Here is a 24,449-nt window from a genome sequence, read left to right on the forward strand (position 1 = left end):
AGAAAAGCACATGATCTGGGCTATAGAGAGAGGCTAGCACTAGCCTTCAATAAATTCTTCTTGTTCCCATAATGTCTTCTTCAATTCAAAGAAAAAGGTGTCTGATTTCATTGCTTAAAAAATAAAATAGTACTTATACCTTATGAAATGCGATAAAACCAAAAACTAAACCCATTGCTGTCAAGTCGATTCCGATTTCCGATTCAAAATACATTTTCAGAATTTGCAGGTAGTTTGAGGGAAATATTAAATAAATTTATTTTTTAAATAAACAGTGTTATATATTTTGTGAGCTTGAAGATTGTTAAAACATTTTTACTTAAATGGTACCAATCAGTTCAAAGTTGAGACAAGCCATAAAGTTCTCAAAGTATATTTTTAATTACTCTCTGTCAGTAAGGCTTGCTATGTAGTCTTCTAGTGCTTCTCTATTGTGCTATTCAATCATTTAGTTAAACAAAAACTTGATATTTCAAAACTCTTCATAAAAAATTTTGGGCTATTGGATCAGATAGTGACCCATGCTTTATTTAGTTTATTTCTTCAGCCACATTTGTAAATATCCTAGATGTGACATTTTGAAGTCTGCATTTAGAAATGCAATTTGCATCTCTTTGAGAGTAATTATAAGTATTAAATATTTATATATATGTATATACATAAAATATATTTCTGGATTAGCCACTAATAGGCTGTGTCTTCTTTGACAGTTGACTTCTTAACCTCTTTGTGCCTCAGTTTCTGCATCTGTAACGTGAATTAGACTAAAAGATCACTAAGTTTGAGAAACCTTTTGGCTCTAACATTCCATGATACCATGAAATAAACATAGCTTAGACAGATGATAGTAGGTTCCATTTGGATGAATTCCTCTTCAGATAATGGATTTGGAAGGAATCCCAGAAACAGCTCCTTAAGTCGACAGCTCTTTGACATCACTGTCTTTCTTTAGCTAGCAGCTTTACAAAGATTTAAGCCATTATTTTTTAGATCTCTTGCCTTTACCTCATATTATGCTAATACAATAAAATAAATTTTTTCTTGTGTGTATTGTTTGTTACTAAGACAGCTGGAACTAATTTTTTTTTTTCCTGCTCATTTTACTACACACTTTTTGTGGCTAAGAAGTGTGATTGAATTTAGTGGATCAATCCAAGAGCCTAGTCTAGAACTATAAACTTATAGCATCTCCATGAATGTAGAGCCTTTAGCTAGCAATCTGTATTACTGTTGAGAAATGTGTACAGTAGTGAAGTAGTTCAGATATGTTACAATAGATATAATTTATGTATATATGTTATAGGTATACATATATATAAATGTATATATATGTATACATGGCAGCAGAGAACACAGGCTTGTACAGTATTTCCACGAAGCCTTCTGTATTCTTCTGGAATGTTCATACACATTGTGCATTCTATGCCACAATGTAACTGTGTTGATTTTAAAGGGAAAATAATGTTTTAAACTATTTGTTGAGTTGCACACTCCTATATCCCCTTTCATTGCCTATCCCATTGTTCAGAGCATTGGCTAAGAATCCAGCAGACCTGGGTTTGTATCCTGGTTCTACCACTTTCTCAGAGTATCATGTTATGTAAGATAGTTGGTCTCTCTCTGGCTTCAAATCCTTGCCCAGTTTCTAGCCTCATCTCTTACCATTCTCTCTTATCCGAACTGTACTCCAACTGCGTTGAACATTCCTTCCAACATATCTTTAACAAAGTGAAGCTTTGCACCTGTTGTACCTTACTGCTGGTCTTAATATGCTCCCTTTCATTCTTCCAAAGCCGGCTTAAATGTCAATCCTGCACCAAGCCTTTTCCAATCATTCTGTTAGGGCCTGCTTCATACCCGAGTTCAAGCATTTATCCAGTGTTATGGTAATTTATCTGTTTTTTATATCTCCCGTCATCTCTCTAAAGCCTTCACATATTATCCCTCCCCCTCACTACATCTGCACCCCTTTCCCTGTGCCTATATTTCTTTGTAAGTGTTTTATTTGTTGTTCTTCTCTAACATTTATTGAACATTTGTTTTGTGTCAAGTACTGCTTGAAGCACTTGAGATTCAGAACTGTATAACCTGTCTTCATGAAGTTGAAATTTCTAGTGAAAGGAATGAAATAATAAAGATATAACAAAAAATAAGAAAAATACTGGTAAATGATAAATTCAGAGTATGAGATGTTGACTGGGTGACTAATTTAGACTGGGTGATCAGAAAAGGCATCACTGAAAAGGTGATATTTAAGCTGAGTCTCAAGAAGGAATCAGTTTTGAGATAATCAAAGAAGTAACATCATTGCAGACAGAAGGACTTGCTTTTGCAGAGACCTTGAAGAGGAGGAGAGCTTGGCATTTTTTTGGATCAGAAGTAAATCCAGTGTAAGCAAAAGGGAGAGTTGTAATAGATGAGGTTAGAACAGCAGAAAGGGGACAGGCCATATAGGGCTTTGAAAGCCATAAAGAGTTAAGACTTTATTCTAAATGAAAAAGTATGTTATTGGAAAGTTTTAGACTAGGGAGTGACTGGATCTGATTTATATTTTATAAAAGATTACCCAGTTATGAGGCTATTGCAGTTGTCCAGGAGAAAGGTGATAGTGGCTTGGACTAGGGAGTAGAAGAGATGGAGTAAAATAGACAGAATTTCGTTACGTTTGGGAGATAGGATTACCAGCTCTTGTAGGTGGGTTAGGCAAAGTAGGGAGACATGTGGAATCAAGGATGATGCCCACAACTGTATTTCTTTATTGGCGGTTCTTATAATTCCCTTATTTACTTATCAGTTTTCTCAATAGATTATAAGCTCTTCCAGGGCTGGGACCATATATGATTCAACCCAGTTTCTTGCATAGGCTTTTTAGAGTGGTGGGTGCTAAATAAATTTCAGTAAAATTTATCTGTAACATATTTTCTATTAGTATATTTATATATATATGTATTATTCTCCTAGGGTTTCCATAACAAAATACCACAAACTGGATGGCTTATAAGAACAGAAATTTATTGTCTCATAGTTCTAGAGTCTGCAAGTCCAAATCAGTGGGTTGACTGGGCCGTGCTCCCTCCAAAGTCTCTAGGAGGAGATCCTTTCTTGTCCCTCCCAGTTTCTGGCAGTCCCAGGAATTCCTGGGCTTATAGTTGCATCTTCACTTGGCCATTCTTTCTAATCACGTCTCTCTGTGTCTCTTCTTCTCTGTTAAGGACATAACTCAGATTGGGTTAACATCTACCCTACTCTAATATGACCTCATGTTATCTTAACTATATCATCTTCAAAGACCCTATTTCCAAACAAGGTCTTGTTCACAGGTATCAGGAGTTAGGACTTCAACATATCTTTGTGTGTGTGTGGGTGGGGGAGGTGGGAGGGAACACAATACAGTCCATAACAATATAAAAATTGATTTTGTATACTAAAATACTTACTACAGAACAACCATAAATGATAAGTAAGAACTCTGAGATTGGGGAGATGACTTTCTGTTTCATTAATGCAAACTTTACACTAAGACCAAAGGAGAACATTAAGGTAATCGAGTGCTTCCACTAAATATGTAAATAAAATGTTAAGATAAACTCCCTCCAGACCATCCGCCTCTAATGAAATCACTGTTCCATTTTGTAAACATGTCATCCATTCTATCAAATTTTCATTATGTAAGGAACATACTCTTATGGCTTTAAATATCAAGGTCTTATGTCAGTTTCTTAAGAAGATTCTTATGAGGAAACTGAATTAGAAGTTATTTTAAAAGTCACTGGTGGACCTTGGACAATTATATTACTGTTGTGAGGGGAACACCTGAAAATTCATATTTGATAAAAGGTATCCAGTGTAGTTTTGAACAGGGCAGGTCATGCCCAACTAATCTGTTGTAATTCTTTGAAGGTATACACCACCATGATACATAAAGAAAATTCAGTGTCTGTGGTATAGCTTGAAGTTTTCAGAAAGAATTTGACAAGGTGCCACATCAAAGATTAATAACTAGGTAAGAGCCTTGAAATATGAGATGAGATAGGATGATGTCTAGAGTGCTGATTTGGTCCCATAAAAATAACTTGCTAATACACTCAGAACTTGATTTCAGATCCTAATTAAAAATATTATGTATGAGTATGCATTGGGTAATAATCCTGAAAACCTAAGTTGGGAATTTATTTATCTGTCAAATAATAGTAAAACACTGTTGATGGTAATTTGATTACCTGTTTATTTATTCAACAAACATTTTATTTAGTACTACTATTTGATAAAGGAGCCCTGGTGTCACAAAGGTTAAGTGTTCAGTTGCTAACCAGGATGGTGGTTCAAACCTACCCAGTGGCTCCATGGGAGGAAAGACCTGGCAATCTGTTCCTATAAAGATCACAGCCTAGGAAACCCTCTGGAGCAATTCTCCTCTGTCATATAGGGTCACTATGAGTCAGAATTGACTCAACAGCACAGAACAACAGCAACAACTATTTGAAAGCCTGTTTGCTATATGAGATGATTATATTTTCATATTTATCATAGATTTTAAAAATTGATTTATCTTCTCAAAATATTAATCATTCACTGATTGTTTATTAAGTATCTATTATAACTTTATAATAAAGTGGAAAATTATAACTTCATAGTGGAGAAACCCAGCAGATACCACCTTAACCAAGGATCAAAGTTAATATCTCCAGTAGTAATAAGATAAATCAACATCGTGTACTCCCTGATGAGATGAACTGAGAAAGGTACATCACCCCTATGGTATTCTTGCCAAAGATGTATAACCTCAGTCTAACCATGAGAAAACGTTGGACAAACCCAAATTGAGGGGTGTTGTACAATCAGTACTCTCCAAAAGTGTCAAGATCATGAAAGGCTGAGAAAGACACATCAACTACAAACTGAAGAAGATTGATTTAGATGCTGGGATAGAAAAAGACATTAAGGGGTAAACTAGTATAATCAAACAAAATCTGTAGATTATTTAGTAATATTGTACCTATGTTAATTTCTTGGTTTTGATAAATGTAAGATGTTAACATGATGGTCAGCTGGGTGAAGGGCATATGGGAACTCTGTTCTATTTTTTCAACTTTTCTATAAATCTAAAATTATTTCGCAATAAAAAGTTTAAAAAATTGCCAGAGAATGACCAGTAAGCCTTTCACATTAACGTATGTTAATGTCTTCCAAGTAGATTTTCTTTCATGCCACCATTATTTTCCTTTGTTCCATGGTTTCTCCTGAGAGAATAGCTTTTGTTTCGATAGATTTAATAAATAGGAAAAGAACCTTTCTTCTGTTCTTCTTAAATGTGTGTCTCCCTTATATGCTTATTTATTGGCATATTGACTACTTACTGTTTCTTATAATGCTCATTTTCTTTTTATCTGTGATACAAGTTTCTAGCTTTTTTCTTTATTTCTCTGGCCCTTCTTTCAGTTTCCTTTAAAGTTAGACTTGCCTTCTACTGTCTACTAAATGTTGCAGACTTCTCGACTTCGTCCTCAGACCTCTACTTCAGTTCATACTATCTCATTGGGTTCTCTTATGTAAGACCATAACTGCATGAGTTACCTATATTAATGAATTCAAATTTATCTTCAGCTCAGATCCATATAAACATATATGTGTATGTGTGTGTATAGTATTGTTGCTGTTGTTGTGTGCCATTGAGTCAATCATGACTCATAGTGATCCTATAGAACAGAGTAGAACTGCCCTGTAAGGTTTGCTAGGTTGAAATCTTTTCAGGAGCAGATCACCAGGTCTTTTCTCTTACGGAGCCATTGGTGAGTTCAAACCACCAACCTTTCAGTTAGCAGCCAAGTGCTTAACCATTGCGCACAAGGGATTGTTGTGTATAGTATATGGATATGTATATGTCTACATGTATATGTGTATATATGTGTATGTGTTTATATACACACACGTACATACACCCATATACATACATGCATCTGTAGTTATACACACATACTGCTCCTCCTGCATCCTCTCTTTTGGTTACTAGTGCTACTCTGTTGCCTGAACCAGAAAATTAGGAGTCGTCTTTTCTCATGCCGTCACTGTCCACCTTTCTTGAATCCAGTTTCCAGTTGTATACTATATTCTGTTGATTCTGCTTTTAAATATTACTCAAATTTATCAATTTAATTCCCTTCAACCTCGCTGTCAGTAACTGATGACTAGTTTTATATACTTTTATTTAATTCCTCTTTCAAGCTGTGATCCATTCTGAGCGTTTTGAGAGCCTTCCTTTTAAAAAGCAAATCTTACATTTTCCGATTATATGTAGGATACATTCAGGTCTCCAGTCTGGTACACAAAATCCATCTTGCAGTGTCTACTTCTTTAATCTTTTCTCTAATACATCTCCAAGTACCCTTGTTCCAGCCATTCTGAACCATTTGCTATTAGTTTCCTGAAAATGGTTTCATGTCTTTCAGCTTCTGAACCTAGATTACAATTAATGCTTAATAACCAGTGAGTTAATGAATATAAGTAAATTAGAATAATTAAAATTGCACTTATTGAATACTAGCTGTATTCTAGGTACTGTTTGAATGCAGTATCTAATCTAGTTCTTTAAGACTCAGCTTAGATGTCTCTTTTCTGGATTCTTGACCTCCCAATGTTTTTTAATAAATTCTTCTTTTAGAATTTTGGATTTGCCCTATACAATATTTGTTGACTTGTTTTACTCCTTGAATAGTAGACTCTGTAAAGTCAAGGATCATGTTTTAAGTGTCTTTGCGTCCTAATGTCTAACACATAAACCAGAAAACCAAACCCATTGTCATCGAGTCGATTCTGACTCATAACAACCCTGTAGGACAGAGTAGAACCGCCCTGTAGAGTTTCCAAGGAGCAGCTGGTGGATTCGAACTGTCAACCTTTTGTTCAGCAGCTCAGCTCAACTATTGCACCACCAGGGCTCCATCTAACACGTAGTAAGCTGTTAATATTGTTAAATAAGTAAAGAAATAAAAACAGAACGAACAAACAAAAAACCCTCCTATGTGACCCCCTATTGTGAGGAATATGCGAGGAAATGTTTTTCAAAATTTTAGTGGCTAAAGGACCTATTAAATTGAATATAATTGAATTCATTTAGGGATAATACAAAAATTGTAGGAATCAAGTGTTACTGTTTTTTAAATTGAATGGCATGTGTGTGTGAATTTAAATTTGGAGTCACATAATGGTGTTGTGTGTAGAAGTGGAAATTCTATGAGATCCCGAGGGCACACTATTTGCTGCCATGACCCACATACCCTGACTTAATAGAACATTGGATAAAAGGAGTGGTTCAAAAGCGAAGTGTTTTCCTTTTATGTTAGCTAGAGATTTTGGAAGATTTTAGAAAGCTTTTAACGTAAATAATAAATTGTTATAAACTACATTTTCTTATTAATCTTTTTTAAAAGAAGCGTGAGTGTGATGGTTACTTATTTCATAGCATGTAATCTATAGCTAAGATCAACACGTGTTATTGTACTAAAGATTCAACATTTTGGAGTATTAGGAAATATTTGACATATGAATGGATGGAGATGGTAATTGCATCAGGCACATATTTCATAACATGAGAAAAGAATCAAAATGAAATGTGACAGAGAAGATATGGAGGCTTATTGGCAGAAGTAAGGAATGCAAAAGGGGAGGTGGTTTATCAGGATAAAGAATTCATTTTTTTCAGGATCATTTGTTAACTGGTTTCAAGCAGTATTCTAAACAGTATTTCTCAAAGTATGGTCTCAGCTCACCTGCGTTGGAGTTACCTGAGAACCTGTTAAACATGCATAGTCTTTATTCATTCCCTTATTCAATAAAGTGTAGTTTGAGCCTTCTCTGTACCAGGCAATATGCTGGGTGCTGGAATACATCAGAGAACGAAGTAGAAAAGAATCTCTGCCTTCTGAAGCTTTTACAAAGCAGGAGGAAGACAGATAATAAATTTAATAAGTAAGTAATGCATTATGTTCAAAGGTGTTAAGTGCTATGGAAAAGTAAATAGAACAGGGTAAGGAAATAAGGGCTTCCGGAGGTAAAGGTGGGTTTGCAATTTAAAAGAGTATAGTCAGTGTAGATTTCATGGAAAATGTAGGATTTGAGCAATATCCCTTGGGGTGATCATAGATGGAAGCAGGGAGAAGGAAGATTTAAAAGGCCATTGCTGTAACATAGGTGAGAAATGATGGCAGGAACTGATTGGTGGGAGAAATGATGAGAAGTGATCAGACTTAGGATCTATTTTGAAGGTAAAGCCAGTGGATGCTCTGAAGGATTGAACATGAAATGTGAGCAAAAGAGGAAGGAGTCAAGGATGATTCTTCGATTTCTTCTTTGAGGAACTGGAAGGATAAAAAAACAAACCAAACCTCTTGCTGTCAAGTCGATTTCAACTCATAGTGACCCTGTAGGGCAGAGTAGAACTGCCCCACAGGGTTTCCAAGGAGCAGCTAGTAGATTCAAACTGCCGACCTTTCGGTTAGCAGCCAAACGCTTAACCACTGTGCCACCAGGACTGCTGGAAGGATATAGTTGTCATTTAATTGAGATGGGGAAGATTGCAGGTAGGAGAGATTTTGTTAAGAAGATTAAGAGTTCAGTTTGGGACACGGTAAGTTTGAGATGTCTGACATCCAAGTGGAAATATGGAGTAGGCAGACTGATGAAGGAGGCAGAGGAGAAAATTGGACTGGAAATATAAATTTGAGAGTCATCAGCATACTGGTGGTATTTAAAGCTTTCAACAGGAGACCAGGTGAAATTAACAAAGGAGTGAGTATAAACAGAAATGACAAGAGGCCCAGGGACTTAATATTGAAAGGGAAATGTGGAGGAGACAATAGCAGGGGAGGCCAAGAAGGAGTGAGTGACCAGCGAGGTAGAAGAGAAATCAGGAGCATACATTGTCTTAGCAGCCAAGTGAAGAAAGTACCAAAGAGGGAGGGATTAGCAGCGTCAAATGCTCAGAACAGAGTCATTAAAGTGAGAACTTGGCCACTGGATTGAGTAATGTGATATATGATGATCTCAGCAAGAGTAAATTTGCTGAAGTGGCGAGAAAGAAATGATTGAAGCATAGGAGAGGACATGCAGACAAAAAGATTGACAGCTCTTTTGAGGAGTTTTACTGTAAAAAAGAGCAGAGAAATATACATAGAGAAGTAAATGGGGTCAAGGGAAGAAATAACACATGTATGTAGGCTGCTGGGAAAATCTAGTAGATAAAGAAAACTAGATGCAGGAGAGAGAAGGAACAATCGCTGAAGAGTCCATCTTTGTGAGGAACGTAGACAATTCATCTATAACAGAGAAGGCAGAGTCTGTGGGCATAGTTGGAGAGGTGGGTAGGTGTGGTGCTGAGAGCTCATAGAATATCTCTTGATTGCTTTGGGTTTTTCAGTGAAATTAGGAAGCAAGTTTGTCATTTGAGAGAGAATGGGGGAAAAGTGGTTGGCTACTTGAGGAGAGACAAGACAGGAAATTATAATCTAAATGGGGAAAGTGAGTGGGCTAGGGAAAAAAATAGTAGGATTGTTTGGCATAATTTAGAGCTCTTCTGAGGTTGTTACTATGTTCTGACTTATAGCGACCCTTTAGGACAGAGTAGAACTGCCCCATAGGGTTTCCAAGGAGTAGCTGGTGGACTCGAACTGCTAACCTTTTGGTTAGCAGCCAAGCTCTTACCCACTGCACCACCAGGGCTCTAAGATTATGAATTTAAAGCAGAGTAGTCATTATGGTAGGTTGGTTTTTCTCTGGCTACTTGGAACTGCATGCAAGCTTGCTGAGTACGTGTCTCCTCCTGCTTTAGTGCCTTTATTGACATGGCTATTTCTTCTGCCTGGAGTCCTCTTCTCCCATTAAACCACCTCACTTACTTCCTTACTGTTTTCGAGTCTTGGCTCAAATGTCATCTTCTTCATGAGGTCCACCCTGACCACACTATTTAAAATGGAAAGTTTCTTGCTCAACACTCCCCAGCCTCCCTCACACAGTTCTAGTTTGTCCTCTGACATGCATCACCTTCTAACATACTGCATCTTTTATTACGTTTCTTATTTCATGTTATTACCCTGCCATGTCCACTAGATGCTTAAGCATCATGAGGTTTGGATTTTTGTCTGTTTTGTTCATTCCTTTATTTCAAGCATCTAGAAAAGCAAGCTTTCAATTCAATATTTATTGAGTGGTGAGTTAATTCTTTGATATGGTGATCATAAAGTTCAACAACTAAATTCTTTAGCAAATTATTTAATATCTGTCAGTTGATATATCTCTGAGGGTCGTATTGTTCCACTACTGTTATTTTAAGTTATTAAGTCTAATAATAAGTTACACTGAATGGGCTGTTTATGTTCTTCAGAGTGTTTTCCTGTTCATTATATCATGGTGATCTAATTTACTGTACTGGAACCTTATAGTCATCTGGTTACCTAATCTTTGAAATGGCATAAAAACAACAATTTATTTCTATTCCTTCACATACTTAATCCTCCTGGTTTGAGCTCTAAACTGACCTACCTCATTCCCACTTGTACTCAACAGCAGTTTGTGTTTATATATAGCTACTAACTGAATGCCTTGCATTTAGCAGGTGTCTATAAATAGCTGTTGATTTAATTTATTGTAACACTTTAGCATGTTTTTCACTAACCTGTCAAAGTTTACTGAGCATTTTTAAGAAGAAATATTTAAATATGACTACTTATTTCTTTTTAGCCCAGAGCATTATATAGAAAGGCTTTTTGTGGGGTTGGGGACAATTCAACATTTTTTACCTGTACAATTCACTGACACTGATCACATTACTCATGTGCAACTAGCACCCACATCCAGTGCCGTATTTTCCGTTACCATTAACAGTTACTCGTTGCTGCCTGAACAGTGACTCCCCCTGCCCCCATCCCTCTTGGGCCTGATAACCACTGATACACTTTGATAGAAATGCCGATTTTAAAGATTCATCAGGAATAAATATACTTTTAAAGAAATTTTTAAAAAGAAATTTAAAGCTTTTCTCTGAATTGCTAAAGATTTATTTTAAAAATAACTGTTTTTTTCTCTAACCCTTAAGACTTCAATTTTATTAGATTGGTCAGCTTATCTTTGTGTCCAAGAAGGGTTTCTTATATGGATAAATTTTTGAGATATGGTAACTTTTCCTCCAGGCTGAAGAAGGAATTTGGGTGTGTAGATTTGTTGATTGTGTTTCTCCAATGCCCCTGCTACTTTGCTTCATTAATAAGACTGGTACGTTAGCAGCACAAAAATATAGCACTCCATCTTGCCTCTTGCCCAGTTTGGCATAGAATCATACCACTAATTCCCTCCCTCAACCACAAACTTTTTATGAATTTTTTTTTAAATCTAAGATTTTCAAAAATATTGTATCAGCATTCTCAAGTTCATTTATTGTCATCCTCAGAGTTTTGATGGATTTGAATTAAACATTTATATAATATGTCTAGACTATTAAGGGCACTGGAACACTGATATCATATTGGCATAACTTGTTTTGGATTTTTTAGATAGAATTCCAAAAATACACCAACTGATGAAGAATTAAGCAGCTATGAAAAGCATACAATTTATCTTTTAGGGGAACGGTACATTCCTACTGGTCTGCTGGCCAAAATATTCAAATTTAGTCTGTGAATCTGGTCAGAAATATATTCTTTACATTTTTCTGGAAAAAAAGCTTGCCATTCTTGTCTGTTCTTTATGTTATATTGCAGGTTTAAAAGACTTATTTTATATTTCATTTTATTTCAGACATCTGATTGAAATGGTGAATGTTCATTTTCTTTAACAATATTAATTACTTAAGAGCATTTAAAAGAACAGTTCATTTCTTTTAATTGACTCAATTTCTAATTAAGATGGTTACTTGAGGATAAAAATACTTTGAAAAGCCTGAGTGATAATCAATATCAAAAAGAGTAGCCGGGAACAATTGTGCTACTTAAAAACATTTATCTTGTATACTGTCATGCTACTTTAATATCATGTCATCAGGTTTAACAAAATCAGATTCTTCTTGCAGTAATGATGATTTAGGTAGAATAATATCATTTGTGTAGAGAATTAAGTATAGTCTTATTTAAATCAATTTTATCTATTTATATTTTAAAATAAAATTGAGGAATCCATACTATGGATTTATATATATGTATTTTTTTTAGGATTTCCAGTTATGTTGTTTGTGTTTTGGTGTGGTTCATTACCATGTTAATTCCAGAATCTTAATTTTTACTTTAGGAATGAAAAGCAAAATATTAAGGTTTATGTGAAAAGCAGCATCTTAAAAAAGTTTTAAATTCCCTTAAAAATCTACTTGCAACCTAATTTTATATCTTTCATTGTTGTGAATAGTGTTACTTGTCATTAGTTGCAATACCAAACTAATTCTGATGCTGATGTTGAAAACAAAAACTTAAGTCTTTCAATTACCTAAAGATTTATGTTTGCTAAAATGATGTAGGTGACCATTAATCAAGGGATAGGTTACAGAACATAACAGAGCCATTTCTTTTACAACAGAGATAATGTCTTTCAGTTCAAAATTATTTCTACCTAGCAGTAGCTAAAAATGTTCTTATCTCTTTTACTTACTATGAAATGCTCTGAAGAGTGGTCTGACCATGAACCAACTCCACTTGGGATAAAAAGCTGTTATTTAATCAGAAATAGAAAAAGGAGTTTAGGGAACTGTTCCCTTCACCATTTTTCTCCATTAATACCACTTTTCAGTTTATACCTGTAAGTCTGTGTATCTATGTATTATAATGTATGTATGCATATGCAATAAAATCAATCTTTTATTTTAAGAACAAACCCTTTATTCAGCGTGCAAGTTGACGAGTGTGTGATTGTCACTGACAGGATTGTTTGCAAAGCCAGTGATAACACGAGGCACTTTACCAAGTGATTAATTTCTATTGGCTCAAATCACTAGTTTAGTAACACAAAGTAGTTACTCATGCTCAAAAATGCATAATCAGTAAATAGTTTTTGAATTTATCTTTCCTCAGACTTGAACTGTTGCACTCAAACTAAAATGAATGGATTATTTCCAGTAAACACAAAGTTGAAAACCTTTTAAAAAACCTTATAGTCTTAATCTTTTAAAGCAAATTAAGTCCTTTAAAAGAATGTCTTAGTTCGTTCTACTTGTCAGTAATGTATTAGTTCAAATTTATCATTTTGCTTTCACTTTATTTCTTTAAAAATGATACTTAGTCTTTCAAATTAGATAACTTTAGCTTGATTTATAATGCTGTATTAGAAACGTGTGCAAGTCGTATTTTACATGCATTTTATACCATTTTATTTTAAAATTAACCATTTATTTTATGTAGCAAAGACGTTAACTTTATGTTACTAGCTTTGATCACAAGATATAATGGAATGAATAATTCCATAAATTATTTAATTTTAAAACCTGGTAAAGCATATGACCTTTAGCATTATTTCAGTATAGTCTGTCAGCAAACATTTATTTAGTTTAAACTATACATCAGGCCTTTTGCTAGGTACAGAAGGTACATAAACGAGGAAGACAGTGATCCTGGACTCAGGAAGCTCAGAAATAGAGAGAGAAAAGGTGTTGGTGGGGAGGAAAGTGAGCTTCAGTGTGTCTTTATTTTGTGTCTACAATATAGACGTTTGATTTTTTAATTTTACTTAGTTCTCACAAAACCCTGTAAGGTATTTATTATCATTTCCATTTTACAGAAGGGGAAATAGACTCTCAGAGATGACAAGCGACCCAAGATCATAAAGCTAATAAGCGGCAGAGTTGTGAAACACGTCTTTCATGCTCCCAACTCCACTTTAATTTATACTACAGCAAATACATTTTCCCTGCCCACCATGATGAGGGTATAAAAATGAGTAATCTATGGTTTCCAGTAAAGGTTTCTAAGTTTTGTGAGAACAAGTCATGTTCTATAAAAAGCCAATTCTACATCCTTTTAGGCTACGTCTATTGAAACCCATCTTAACCACATATTTTTTGGTCAGAACCATTTTATGGTAATAAAAAGATTTGAAAGAAAAGGCATTTTGTGGTTAAACCCCATTTTGAGTTGGAATCTGTTGATTCACTTTTGATACTTAATTTTGGTCTGTAGGAGATTTCAGTCTCAAAGTCTTATAACTGGTGTAACGTACTGCTATTAGTTAAATTGCTACCTGAGGAATACTGTATCACCCTATACAGCTCTCATTTCCTTCTGTCCTTAACCATTCAAGTAAAAAACTAGGGGAGAATGTAAGATTTTATAAAAAGTCAAGCTAGTTTATTTTAACTTAAATAAATTTAATAATCGAGATTGTGGTGGGATTGATTCTAAGATAAAAATGAACATTTTGTGTTAATCCCCAAATACTCGTCTACCCTGAAAAAATCATTTAAATTTTTCCTAATTTGATGTATATAATGCTATCTTCTGCCTTTTATGCAAGGGAGCCTTAAAGACTTCATCTTCATTATGAATAGAATAACTTCAACGCATTTATAAGATTTCTCACAATCCATGCATGAGATCATATGCTGTAAATCCATAGATGAACAGAAACCAGAAGTCAATAAAATCAAAAGTAACCAAGTGCCAGTAATACAAGTGTATAATAAGCATGAAAAGAATCACCTAGCAATCTTTTTTAAAGTGCAATGTCTGTACCTCAAGGTCCTGATAAACTGTGTGTGTTGGAGTGGGGTAAGGATGGGGCAGAACAGGTAATAGAAGGTACTCTACAAAGTATCTGTGTTTTGAAAAAGATCTCCAGGTGCTTTTGATAGCCTCTGTTTCTCACTCCAATCTTTCTTTAAGAACACTGAAAAGTATTGTTTATAATAACCTTAAGAATATCAAGTCAATTTGTGTTTCACCTCATCTATATGTAAATTCATAATCAGAGTTCTGATCATTTAGTTAACACATGCCATATAGAAGTTGCTTTTATGTTATTGTTAAATGGTTAGAATTACCTGGCACTCTATTATGCTTTAGGACATAATGCTTTAAACGTAGAATGTTTTATTTTAACTGGAGGAGGTCAATAATAGTCTGGAAAATGATCTCAACAGTAATAATGTCTAACATTTATTAAGTGCTTACTGTGTCAAAGACTGTGCTAATAAGCACATTACCTAGGTTAATCTAATTTAATCTTTGCGGCAATGCTATGAGACGCAAGGACTGAGAAAATTTGGTCAGGGAAGATACAGCCTCACGGGCAGACGTCTTGGCAAAGAGGCAGGACCTTTGTGAATTCATCTCAGTGAATTGCTAAAATCAAGCTGCAGACGCTGTGTGTTGAGCAGTCTGTCCAGAGCCTGTGATCTTTACTGTGCATTTTGCTGTTTCTTGTTTAAAGTTAGAATCTGTGCTATGCATTTGTAATTTAACTAATTTACTGTTGTTTACTTTCTATTTTAATTGAGGATTTTCTGGTTATATATTTGTTTCTATTTTTTTATATTTTATATTTTTATACATTGTGTCTATACACGTATATGTATAATTTGTGTTTAAATGAGAGTAGAAATGTGATTTTATGAAGTAAATGAACAATTCACATATTTAACACTTTTCAATTTCAGTTCATCGATGGTCGACTGGCAAAGCTAAATGCAGGAAGGGGTTTCTCTGATGCATTTGAAGAAGAGATCACTTCAGGTGGCTTTTGTGGAGGTAGAAACTAGTTACCATATGGTTATCTGTTTTCTGAATAACATATCTTGCCTTTGAACTATTGTCTGGTTTAATGTACTTAATAAACAGTGAATTATTATCTCTTAAATATATAATGTCTTGAGATGCGTTTTCATCTCAAGAGCTATGGTATTAACTTATTTTGTCTGACATATTCTAGGCATTAAGATGGATTGGCAGCCATTTTCTCTGATAATCTCTTAATGTTAATGACACACAAGTCCTGCTTTTCCTCTTGACAAGTGTTTTCTGCTAGAAAAGTACTAGTGATGGCCATTACTAAGTATGAACTTGAGAACTGAGCATACGTTTGAAATAGTAGATTGTAATATAATCCAAAAAGAAAGATTTGACTACCGCAACTGCTTCTTCATTTATAGATAGCTATATTATTACATGGAAGTCTTTACCTGTTTTGCTTTGCAGACCGCTGCAGCATTAGGAAAGACTTCAGTTTACCATCCCGTGTGCTTACACTCACCATTGTAAAAACAGCTCACTTACAGCAATGGGCAGAGTCATATTTTGTGTGTGTGAAACATCAGTTAGTTGATATCTCACTTTTATTTAATATAATTAATTAACTCATTTAAAATGTAAATATTCAGACAATGTTATAAACGTTATAAAGGTTATGCTGTAATTATCTAGGCAATTAATGACTAAGAACTGATACTTTGTATGTGATTGTTCTGGTATATTATATCCTGATTGGCAGAGAATCTTGCTTGAGTCCTGGAAGTGGCCTGTTCATTCCACCAGCATGTGCTTAGTGCTTACTATGTACAGGGCACTGTACTCACTGTATACTGGGTGGACTAAGCAAACAAAAATCCCTGCCCTCTGTATCTTGGTATGTTCATCTTTGAATTGGTGTAATAGTGATTTTTTCTACCTCTCTGTGGGTTTGTTTTGAGAAAAAAAGACTTTAGTCTATATGAATAAATAGTTGTTAGAATTGAGAAATAAAACATGAAAAGACAAAGAGTAATACATCAGAGTAATATATCATTTACAAATTTCATAAAATTTAATTGTATTCTTAAATAGTTAGATTTATATCTGAACCATGAAAATATAGAAACAGTTGTACAGTTTATGCATTAAAAAAGGTGCAAATGAACTTAGCAGTTGTGGATCTTCATCGATGTAAGTACAGCATTTTTTTTTAGCTGGGGGAAAAAAGTTAGTTTACTTGACTCAGCAAGTAAGCTGAATGTGGAATTATTCAACTCCTTCTTGCTTTCCCCGGCTCATGGTAAAAATTTAGCTTCAATGGAACTTTTGTGTTAAAATAAGGCTTTTTTACTTTTCAACTCAGACAAGCAAAATATTGTCAGCTCGTGGACAAATTGCTTGAGGCATCTATTCAGTATTTACATAACTGCTGTCTCATTATCTTTATGACCCGTGGGGCTAGTAGCTTATATGGAATTGAAGATGACATTCTGTGACAGTAATGGGGTAGAAGTGTGATCCTTTTGTATAGTTAAATTCTGTAGTCTTAACCATTGGCCCAGATGTGTCTATAATAGAGGCAGGTGGCTTTCCTGGTGGGGCGGGTCACTAAAATGTTTCAGTAAAGGTCTTATTGTTTAAAAAAGAATAGGGGAATATTGATCACCAGTTAGCATCTGACTTAGAGACTTCTACACTTTCTGTATAACTTAACACCAACTACTTTGTTGTTCTTTCTTAAAATGAAAAGTGTTTTGAACTCTTATTTTAATTTGAGGAGCCAATACTTATCCCAAAGGAAAGCCGAGTTCAACATATATTAATTTCAGTGGGGAAAGCAAGTACATTAAAAAATTGTATCTGGCTCTCCACTGTTATTTTTTAATTATTGTGTTTTAGGTTATTAGAGATACATAGACATTATTTCTTAGAGGAAAACAAAGCAAAATCCATGAGGATTTGAAGTAAAGAGACTAATATAATAAAAATCAGTAATGTTCTTCTGAGGAGATATGTATTTCAAAAATAGTTCCTAGAAGTCAGCTCGAAACATGTATCATCTAGGCTACATTTGTGAGAAGGAAGAATACGTCTCTATCTTGTTATTGAAACTATTCTTCAAAAAAGTAAACTGTTCTAACTTTGTCATTTCTTTCATAGTAATAATTATAATATTTTTCATATTTATTGAATACCGATATGTGACAGAAATTCTCTTCAGGGCTCTACCAGTATTGTCTCATTTAATCCTCACAACAAAAGGAGTCCTTGGGTGGCTCAAATGGTTAAGCACTTGACTACTAACCAGATTGGCAGTTTGAACCCTCCCAGAGGTGCCTTGGAACACAGGCTTGGCAATCTGCTTCCAAAAGATCACAGCCTTGAAAACCCTATGGAGCAGTTCTAGTCTGCACACGTGGGGTCGCCGTAAGTTGGAATAGACTCTACGGCAAATAACAAAAACTAAAATCCTCATAGCACCCTCCCTTTTTTTTTAAATTGTGTTTTAGGTGAAAGTTTACAGTGCAAATTAGTTTCTCATTCAAAAATTTATGCACAAATTCTTTTGTTCCATTGGTTGCAATCCCCGCAATGTGTCAGCACTCTCCCCCTTTGTCTTTCCACCTTGGGTTCCCAATGTCCATTTGTCTGGGTATCCTGTCCCTTCTTCCTTTCTTCTTGTCTTTGCTTTTGGGCAGATGTTGCCCATTACATCTGCTATGCTTGATTGAGCTAAGAAGTACATTTCTCACCTGTGTAATTATTTGTTTTAGAGGACTGTCTAATCTTTGGCTGAACGTGGACTTCAGGAGTGGCTTCAGTTCTGAGTTAGCAGGGTGTCTGGGGATTGTATTTTTTGGGTCCTTCTAGTCTCCGCCAGACCAGTAAGTCTGGTCTTTTTTTGGTGAATTTGAATTTTGTTCTACATTTTTCTTCTGCTCTGCCCAGAACCCTCTATTGTGATTCCTTTCAGAGTAGTTGATGGTGGTAGCCGGGCATCATCTATTCTGGGTTCAGGCTGGTTGAGGCTGTGGTTCATGTGGTCCATTAGTCCTTTGAACTAATATTTTCCTTGCTTCTTTGGTTTTCTTTGTTTTCCTTTGCTCTGAACTTGATGGAACCAATAGATGTATCTTAGATGGCTGCTCACAAGCTTTTAAGACCTCAGATACCACTCACCAACGTAGGAGGTGGAACATTTTCTTTATGAACTATGTTATGCCAGTTGACCTAGATGTCCCCTGAGACCATGATCTCCAGCCCTCAGCCCCAGTAACCCAGTCGCTCAAGGTGTTTGGATGTGTCTAGGAAGCTTCTATGGCTTTGCCTTGGTCAAATTGTGCTGACTTTTCGTATATTGTGTGTTGTCTTTTCCTTTCATCAAAGTTAACACTCATCTACTATCTAGTTAGTGATTTCCCCTGCCCACCCCTTGTAATCATCAATTGCCCCTCCCTTGTAATCATCAAAGATTGTTTTTTTCTGTGTATAAACCGTTTCTTCAGTTTTTAAAATAGTGGTTTCATACAATATCTGTTCTTTTGTGATTCACTTATTTCACTCAGCTTAATGCCCTGTAGATTCATCCATGTTGTGGGATGTTTTGTGAATTCATCATTGGTTTTTATCGTTGTGTAGTATTCCATGGTGTGTATGTATGATAATTTGTTTATCCAATCATCTGTTGATCGGCATTTAGGTTGCTTGCATCTTTTTGCTATTGTGAATGATGCTGTAATGAACATGGGTGTACATATGTCTATTTGTGTGAAGGCTCTTATTTCTCTAGGATATATTCCTAGTAGTGGGATTACTGGATCATATGTTATTTCTATTTCTAGCTTTTTAAGGAGGTGCCTTTTTTTTTCCATAGTGGTTGTACCATTTTACATTCCTACCAGCAGTGCATAAGAGTTCCAATCTCCCCACAACCTGTCCAACATTTGTTATTTTCTGTTTTTTTTTTTTTATTCATACCAGTAATGTCGGAGTGAGATGGTACCTCATCGTAGTTTTGATCTGCATTTCTGTAATGGCTGATGATCGTGAGCATTTCCTCATGTGTCTGTTAGCTGCCTGAATGTCTCCTTTGGCAAAGTGTTTGTTCATATCCTTTGCCCATTTTTAAACTGGGTTATTTGTCTTTTTGTTATTGAGATGTTGAAAAGTTCTATAGATTTTAGAGATTAGACCTTTGTCAGATATGTCATAGCCAAATTTTTTCCCCAGTCTATAGGTTCTGATATTCTCGTTTTTATGAGAGCACTCATATCAGTGAATTGCTAAAATCAAGCATGCTGGTAGTGGCCTGAGTCTGTACTCAACACGTGTCTGCCTCACTCCAAACCTCTTGCTCGTAATAACTATATTTTTTTTTTTTATGATAAGAGATCTTCTTAATAAGAAGGCATTTAGGTAATAACCAAGAACACCCTTCTCTATTCTGATTGGATACAAGCAAAATTTCTGTCCTGTCTGAATATCTATTGAAGATTTTTTACACATATAGTCTCCAGAAAGATCACTGTAGGAGAAATCAACATTCTCAAAGGCTGAGGAAAAAAAAAAATTCTTTAAACAAAAATAATTAGGAAATATCTCCCCTTTACGCATCATTGCAGTGGCAACTTGTACCCTATTTTGGTTGCTAATAGTCCATGGTTAGGATTAAATGAATATGAGTATAGTGGAGCTGCATAATTTTCGTGGCTCTGATTAAAAATATGCAATCACAGACAACCAGACATAGAAAAGTTCAGTTCACAGTTGAATCAAGAACTACGGTGAAAAGACTCTGTGAATGCATGCAAATTTTCACAAACTGTTTTCTGTCCTGTGAATCCCTGTAGAATTGTTGAGGAAATCCATGCTAGACGTGATTTCTTTCATGAAATCCTTGTAGAATATTCAGCCTTAACCCTAAAAGGAAAATAATATTAGCAATTGTGTAAAGAGAAGAATATCTATGGAGGTTAAGAAGTAATCAAAGAGGACATAAGTAGAAAAAGGGTGCAATTGGGTGAACACAAATGTTGGTCTGTGAAATGCAGCTAATGCATACTGAATAGTTAAGAACATGTTTATTTTTCCTATTTTCCATTTCAGATGAAACCAGGTCTTATATCCACAGCAAATTATCTGAACTTAAAGGAGAAGCACTTTCAGATCAACTTAATATAGACACGTGTTTCCTCTTCATCAATAGCATTTGTTTCTTCATTAGTTCCCTTTAATCTGATCAGCCTTTATTTACTTCTATTCTTTTTTTTTTAACTGACTAAGGTACCAAAGAAATTTGAAGAATTAGTAGGTAATCAGTTTTTAGTGACATTTTTCTGGGATCATTAAACAATTTAGCCCATTTACTTTTTTTAAATTACAAAAATTTAAACAAATACATTTGAAGGGAAAGTCTTTGCACAAATGAGAAACAAAGATATTTTGACCTTGAGTATGAAAATATCAGTTGTTTAATTAACGAGAACAATGTTAAGAATTTCCTTAATAATGTTTATTATTTCCATAATCCATTTATTTTAAAAGATGGACCCTGAGGGAATTTTTGGCATTCAAATTCGTTTTTTAAGAAGAAAAACAGCCTTATTTTTTTTAAACATCACCAAAGAATAACTTGTCTTATAAATTTTGTAGAAATATGAAACTTGAATTTTAAAAGGAATAAAATTTTTAAAAAACATTTATTAAATTTTTTAAAAAATATTTTTAACAGGAATATACCTAAATTGTAGCACTTCTTTTCCTATCATTTTAAGCAGTGTATTTATTCTTAGGGACTTCTGTTTACCCCTGTAGTAATAATTCTGGAGTATTATTGGTGATTCTCATCTGTAACTGTCTCTTCCCAGGGTATCAGTTTTGAGCAGCTCCTTTACATTTCTAACGTAATTCTTTAGGAAGTAATAACAGAGAAAATCTCTGTAGCTTAAATTTTATCATATTTTACTTTATAGTCTTAGAGTAATATTTCATAGTTGAAGGACTAATGAATCAGGAAATAAAAGACCTGGATTCTTATCCATTCTTTCCCAGTTGCTAGATTTGTGAACTTGGGAAAACAATGTATCATCTCAAAACCTTAGTCTCCTCATCTGGAAAAGTATTTATGATAACAACTAACATTCGTGGGTGTACATGGTTAACGTGCTCAGCTGCTAACCAAAAAGTTGGCAGTTCAGGTCCACCGAAAGGTGCCTCAAAAGAAAGACCTTGATACCTACTTCTGAAAAATTAGCCACTGAAAACCCTATGGAGGTCAGCTCTACTCTGACACGTGGGGTCGCCAGGAGTCAGAATTGACTCAACAGCAACTGATTAACATTTATAGAGTGTCTACAATGTACTGTGTACAGTACTAAACATTGTCCAATTATTGTTTTTTATCCTCACAAAAATCCTGAAAGGTAATAACTATTATACTTATTTGATAAATGAAGAAGCTGAGGCTCAGCCAGGTTAGGGAACTGGCCCCAGGTCACACAATTCACAAGGATAAAGTGGACCTGAACTCTTTTGCCCATTGAACCCTGAGTTCATTTCCTTCTCACTGAACTATGCTTGCTGCCTATGGCACTATCTATGTTAACTGTTTTAGAGTGGACAATTACAGTTCAAATAATATAATGTAGGTGAAAACATGCTGTGACCTGTGAGCTATTTTTATTCATCATAATTCTAAATAATAGACTGTGACCTTTTTATAACTGCTATAAAGTTTTATGATAGCTATTTTCTTTGGGGTTCAAATATTTAAAAATTTATTTTCTGGATTGACAAGTGTTCTGGATTGCTAAATAGTTAACATATACAAGTTGGTGTCTCTCTGTTTTCTTAAATTCTTGGGAAAATAAAATCCATTTTCTAGAATGCTTTAAAAAATAATAAAGTCTTAAACATGTGATTTACATTCAACCATTTTTTTAATAGAAAAGTAAAAGTGTATGAACTGATGAGAATTTTTAAAAAGTAGATGAACAATCTGAGTGTAGACATAATTTATTTTTGTTAATAAAGTCTCCTAGAGACATAAATTGATAGAGTAACTTGGAAGTTTTCATCATTTTATAATGGAAATAAAATTTTTAAAAAAATTGATCAGACCAAATGCCACCTAAAACCCATTTATTTTAAATAGTGCAACTTATTTTTAACAAAAGTTATTTTGTATAGTATATTTTGCTACAGTTATTTCACAAGATTAGAAAAAAATTTTTTTCTCCATATTTTAGCCACTAGAAAAGGTATTAAGTAGTAGGAGATCCTCTTCAGAATGTATTGTTTCTGAATTTTTTTGTTTTTGTTTCTAAATTAGGGAAAGATTTTAAGCACAGTACAGGTAGTCCCCAACTTACGACATATTCGAGTTGCGATGAACCACACTTAGGACCATCTTTTTTTCTTTTTTATACATCTTATCATTAATAGTATGTACTACGTACAGTGTAATTTGCTTATGTTATCATTCTGAGATGTAATGTTTCCAATCCCTAAAGACAAATAAAGATCAGATTATTATTACTGATAATAAAAGACAATAGTAATGAAAACTAAAAACAAAAACAAAAAAACGAGGCATTTGACGTACATCAGAACCAACTTACAAGGAAGTAGTCATCATAACAGAACCCTGTCGTAAGTCAGGGACTACCTGTAGTGACTTCAGAGCTGGGAGCACCTGTAGTGATGTTGAGTGTTGGGATGCAGAGATAATAGCTGGAAAGAAATTTTGGGGCTTCAAACATTCTGCCTCTATTTTGTAACAACAGGAAGGTGATGCGTTTTAAAAAAGCAAGAACCACAATTTGTTTGGAGAACACAATCTGTCTTAGGAGTTGTTTGTACTTACTGGATAGTCTCCGAGAACCCTCTGGGCCTCTGTTCTTATTGTGACTTTTGTACTTGTGATTTGAGGAATTTTTAAGCATTTAAGCAAGCAAGAAAGTAGTTGAAATCTAACTGAATCAGTTGATATAAAACGTTACTTTAGACTTTTTTTTCTTTTTTTGTCTTCTAATACTATCTTATTGACTAGTTTATTTATCATATTTCGAACTGAATATGTTGATTGCTAATTTTATTAGAACTGGTTTTGTCAGCATATGAGCTGTGTAATAATTATGATGCTCAGTACCCTAAGAGCTGTGTTCGTTTCATGTTTCCTTGGTTAATATCTTTCAAGCTTACAGATTTATACCTAGAGAATAGTTTCAGTACCCTAACTGAAGTTTAATGGCATTAAAATTAAATTAGCTATTCATTTGTTTTAACAAAGAAGAGTAGTTTTTTTTGTTTCCAAGGTATTTTGCATTCCTAAATAATTCTGTTTTTAAATTTTCCCTGTGTACTTGACTGAAACACTGATAGCTCATCAACACACAATATATTTCTGTATCAACACAAATTTCATCTACTTTTTATCTATATGACTTTTTTTTTAAAGAATATAAGACACATTAAGTATTTGGTACATTTTTACACTGGGATATACAAGTGATGTAAATCTCACCAGTTTATTAAGAAATCATGTCTTTGAACAAGTTTCATGCATGATCCTTGTTATCAGCAATGTTCTCTTCAAGATTCTCTATTTTTAATAAAATATTATATTAAAATGAACTGAATTGTACATAGGAGGCAAACTTTTACAAAACAACATAGTTATAAAGCACTGAAAAATCAATTTACAAGGCATAGGAATTTGTTTATTTCAAGAGAGAGGTCATATATCTTCCTTTAGAACTG

The 24,449-nt window shown here is 34.5% G+C and overlaps 1 protein-coding gene across 4 annotated transcripts in view; it reads left to right on the forward strand.

Moving 5' to 3' along the window:
• The window catches only part of LOC101351142 (DENN domain-containing protein 1B), a 251,823-nt gene that overhangs the window by 209,291 nt on the left and 18,083 nt on the right, over positions 1 to 24,449 (forward strand). For 2 of the 4 annotated variants that reach the window (XM_023730364.1, XM_023730366.1), the window contains one exon: positions 15,620 to 15,721. The exons of 1 other annotated variant lie outside the window; for it this stretch is intronic. In XM_023730364.1, the coding sequence (XP_023586132.1) occupies positions 15,620 to 15,721 (102 nt within the window). Of the gene's footprint in view, positions 1 to 15,619; positions 15,722 to 24,449 lie in introns of those variants that run through there. One more of the 4 variants, XM_023730363.1, reaches the window with a different exon arrangement.

This window comes from Trichechus manatus, unplaced genomic scaffold, assembly GCF_000243295.1.
Source record: "Trichechus manatus latirostris isolate Lorelei unplaced genomic scaffold, TriManLat1.0 scaffold00035, whole genome shotgun sequence".
NCBI classification, from domain to species: domain Eukaryota; kingdom Metazoa; phylum Chordata; class Mammalia; order Sirenia; family Trichechidae; genus Trichechus; species Trichechus manatus.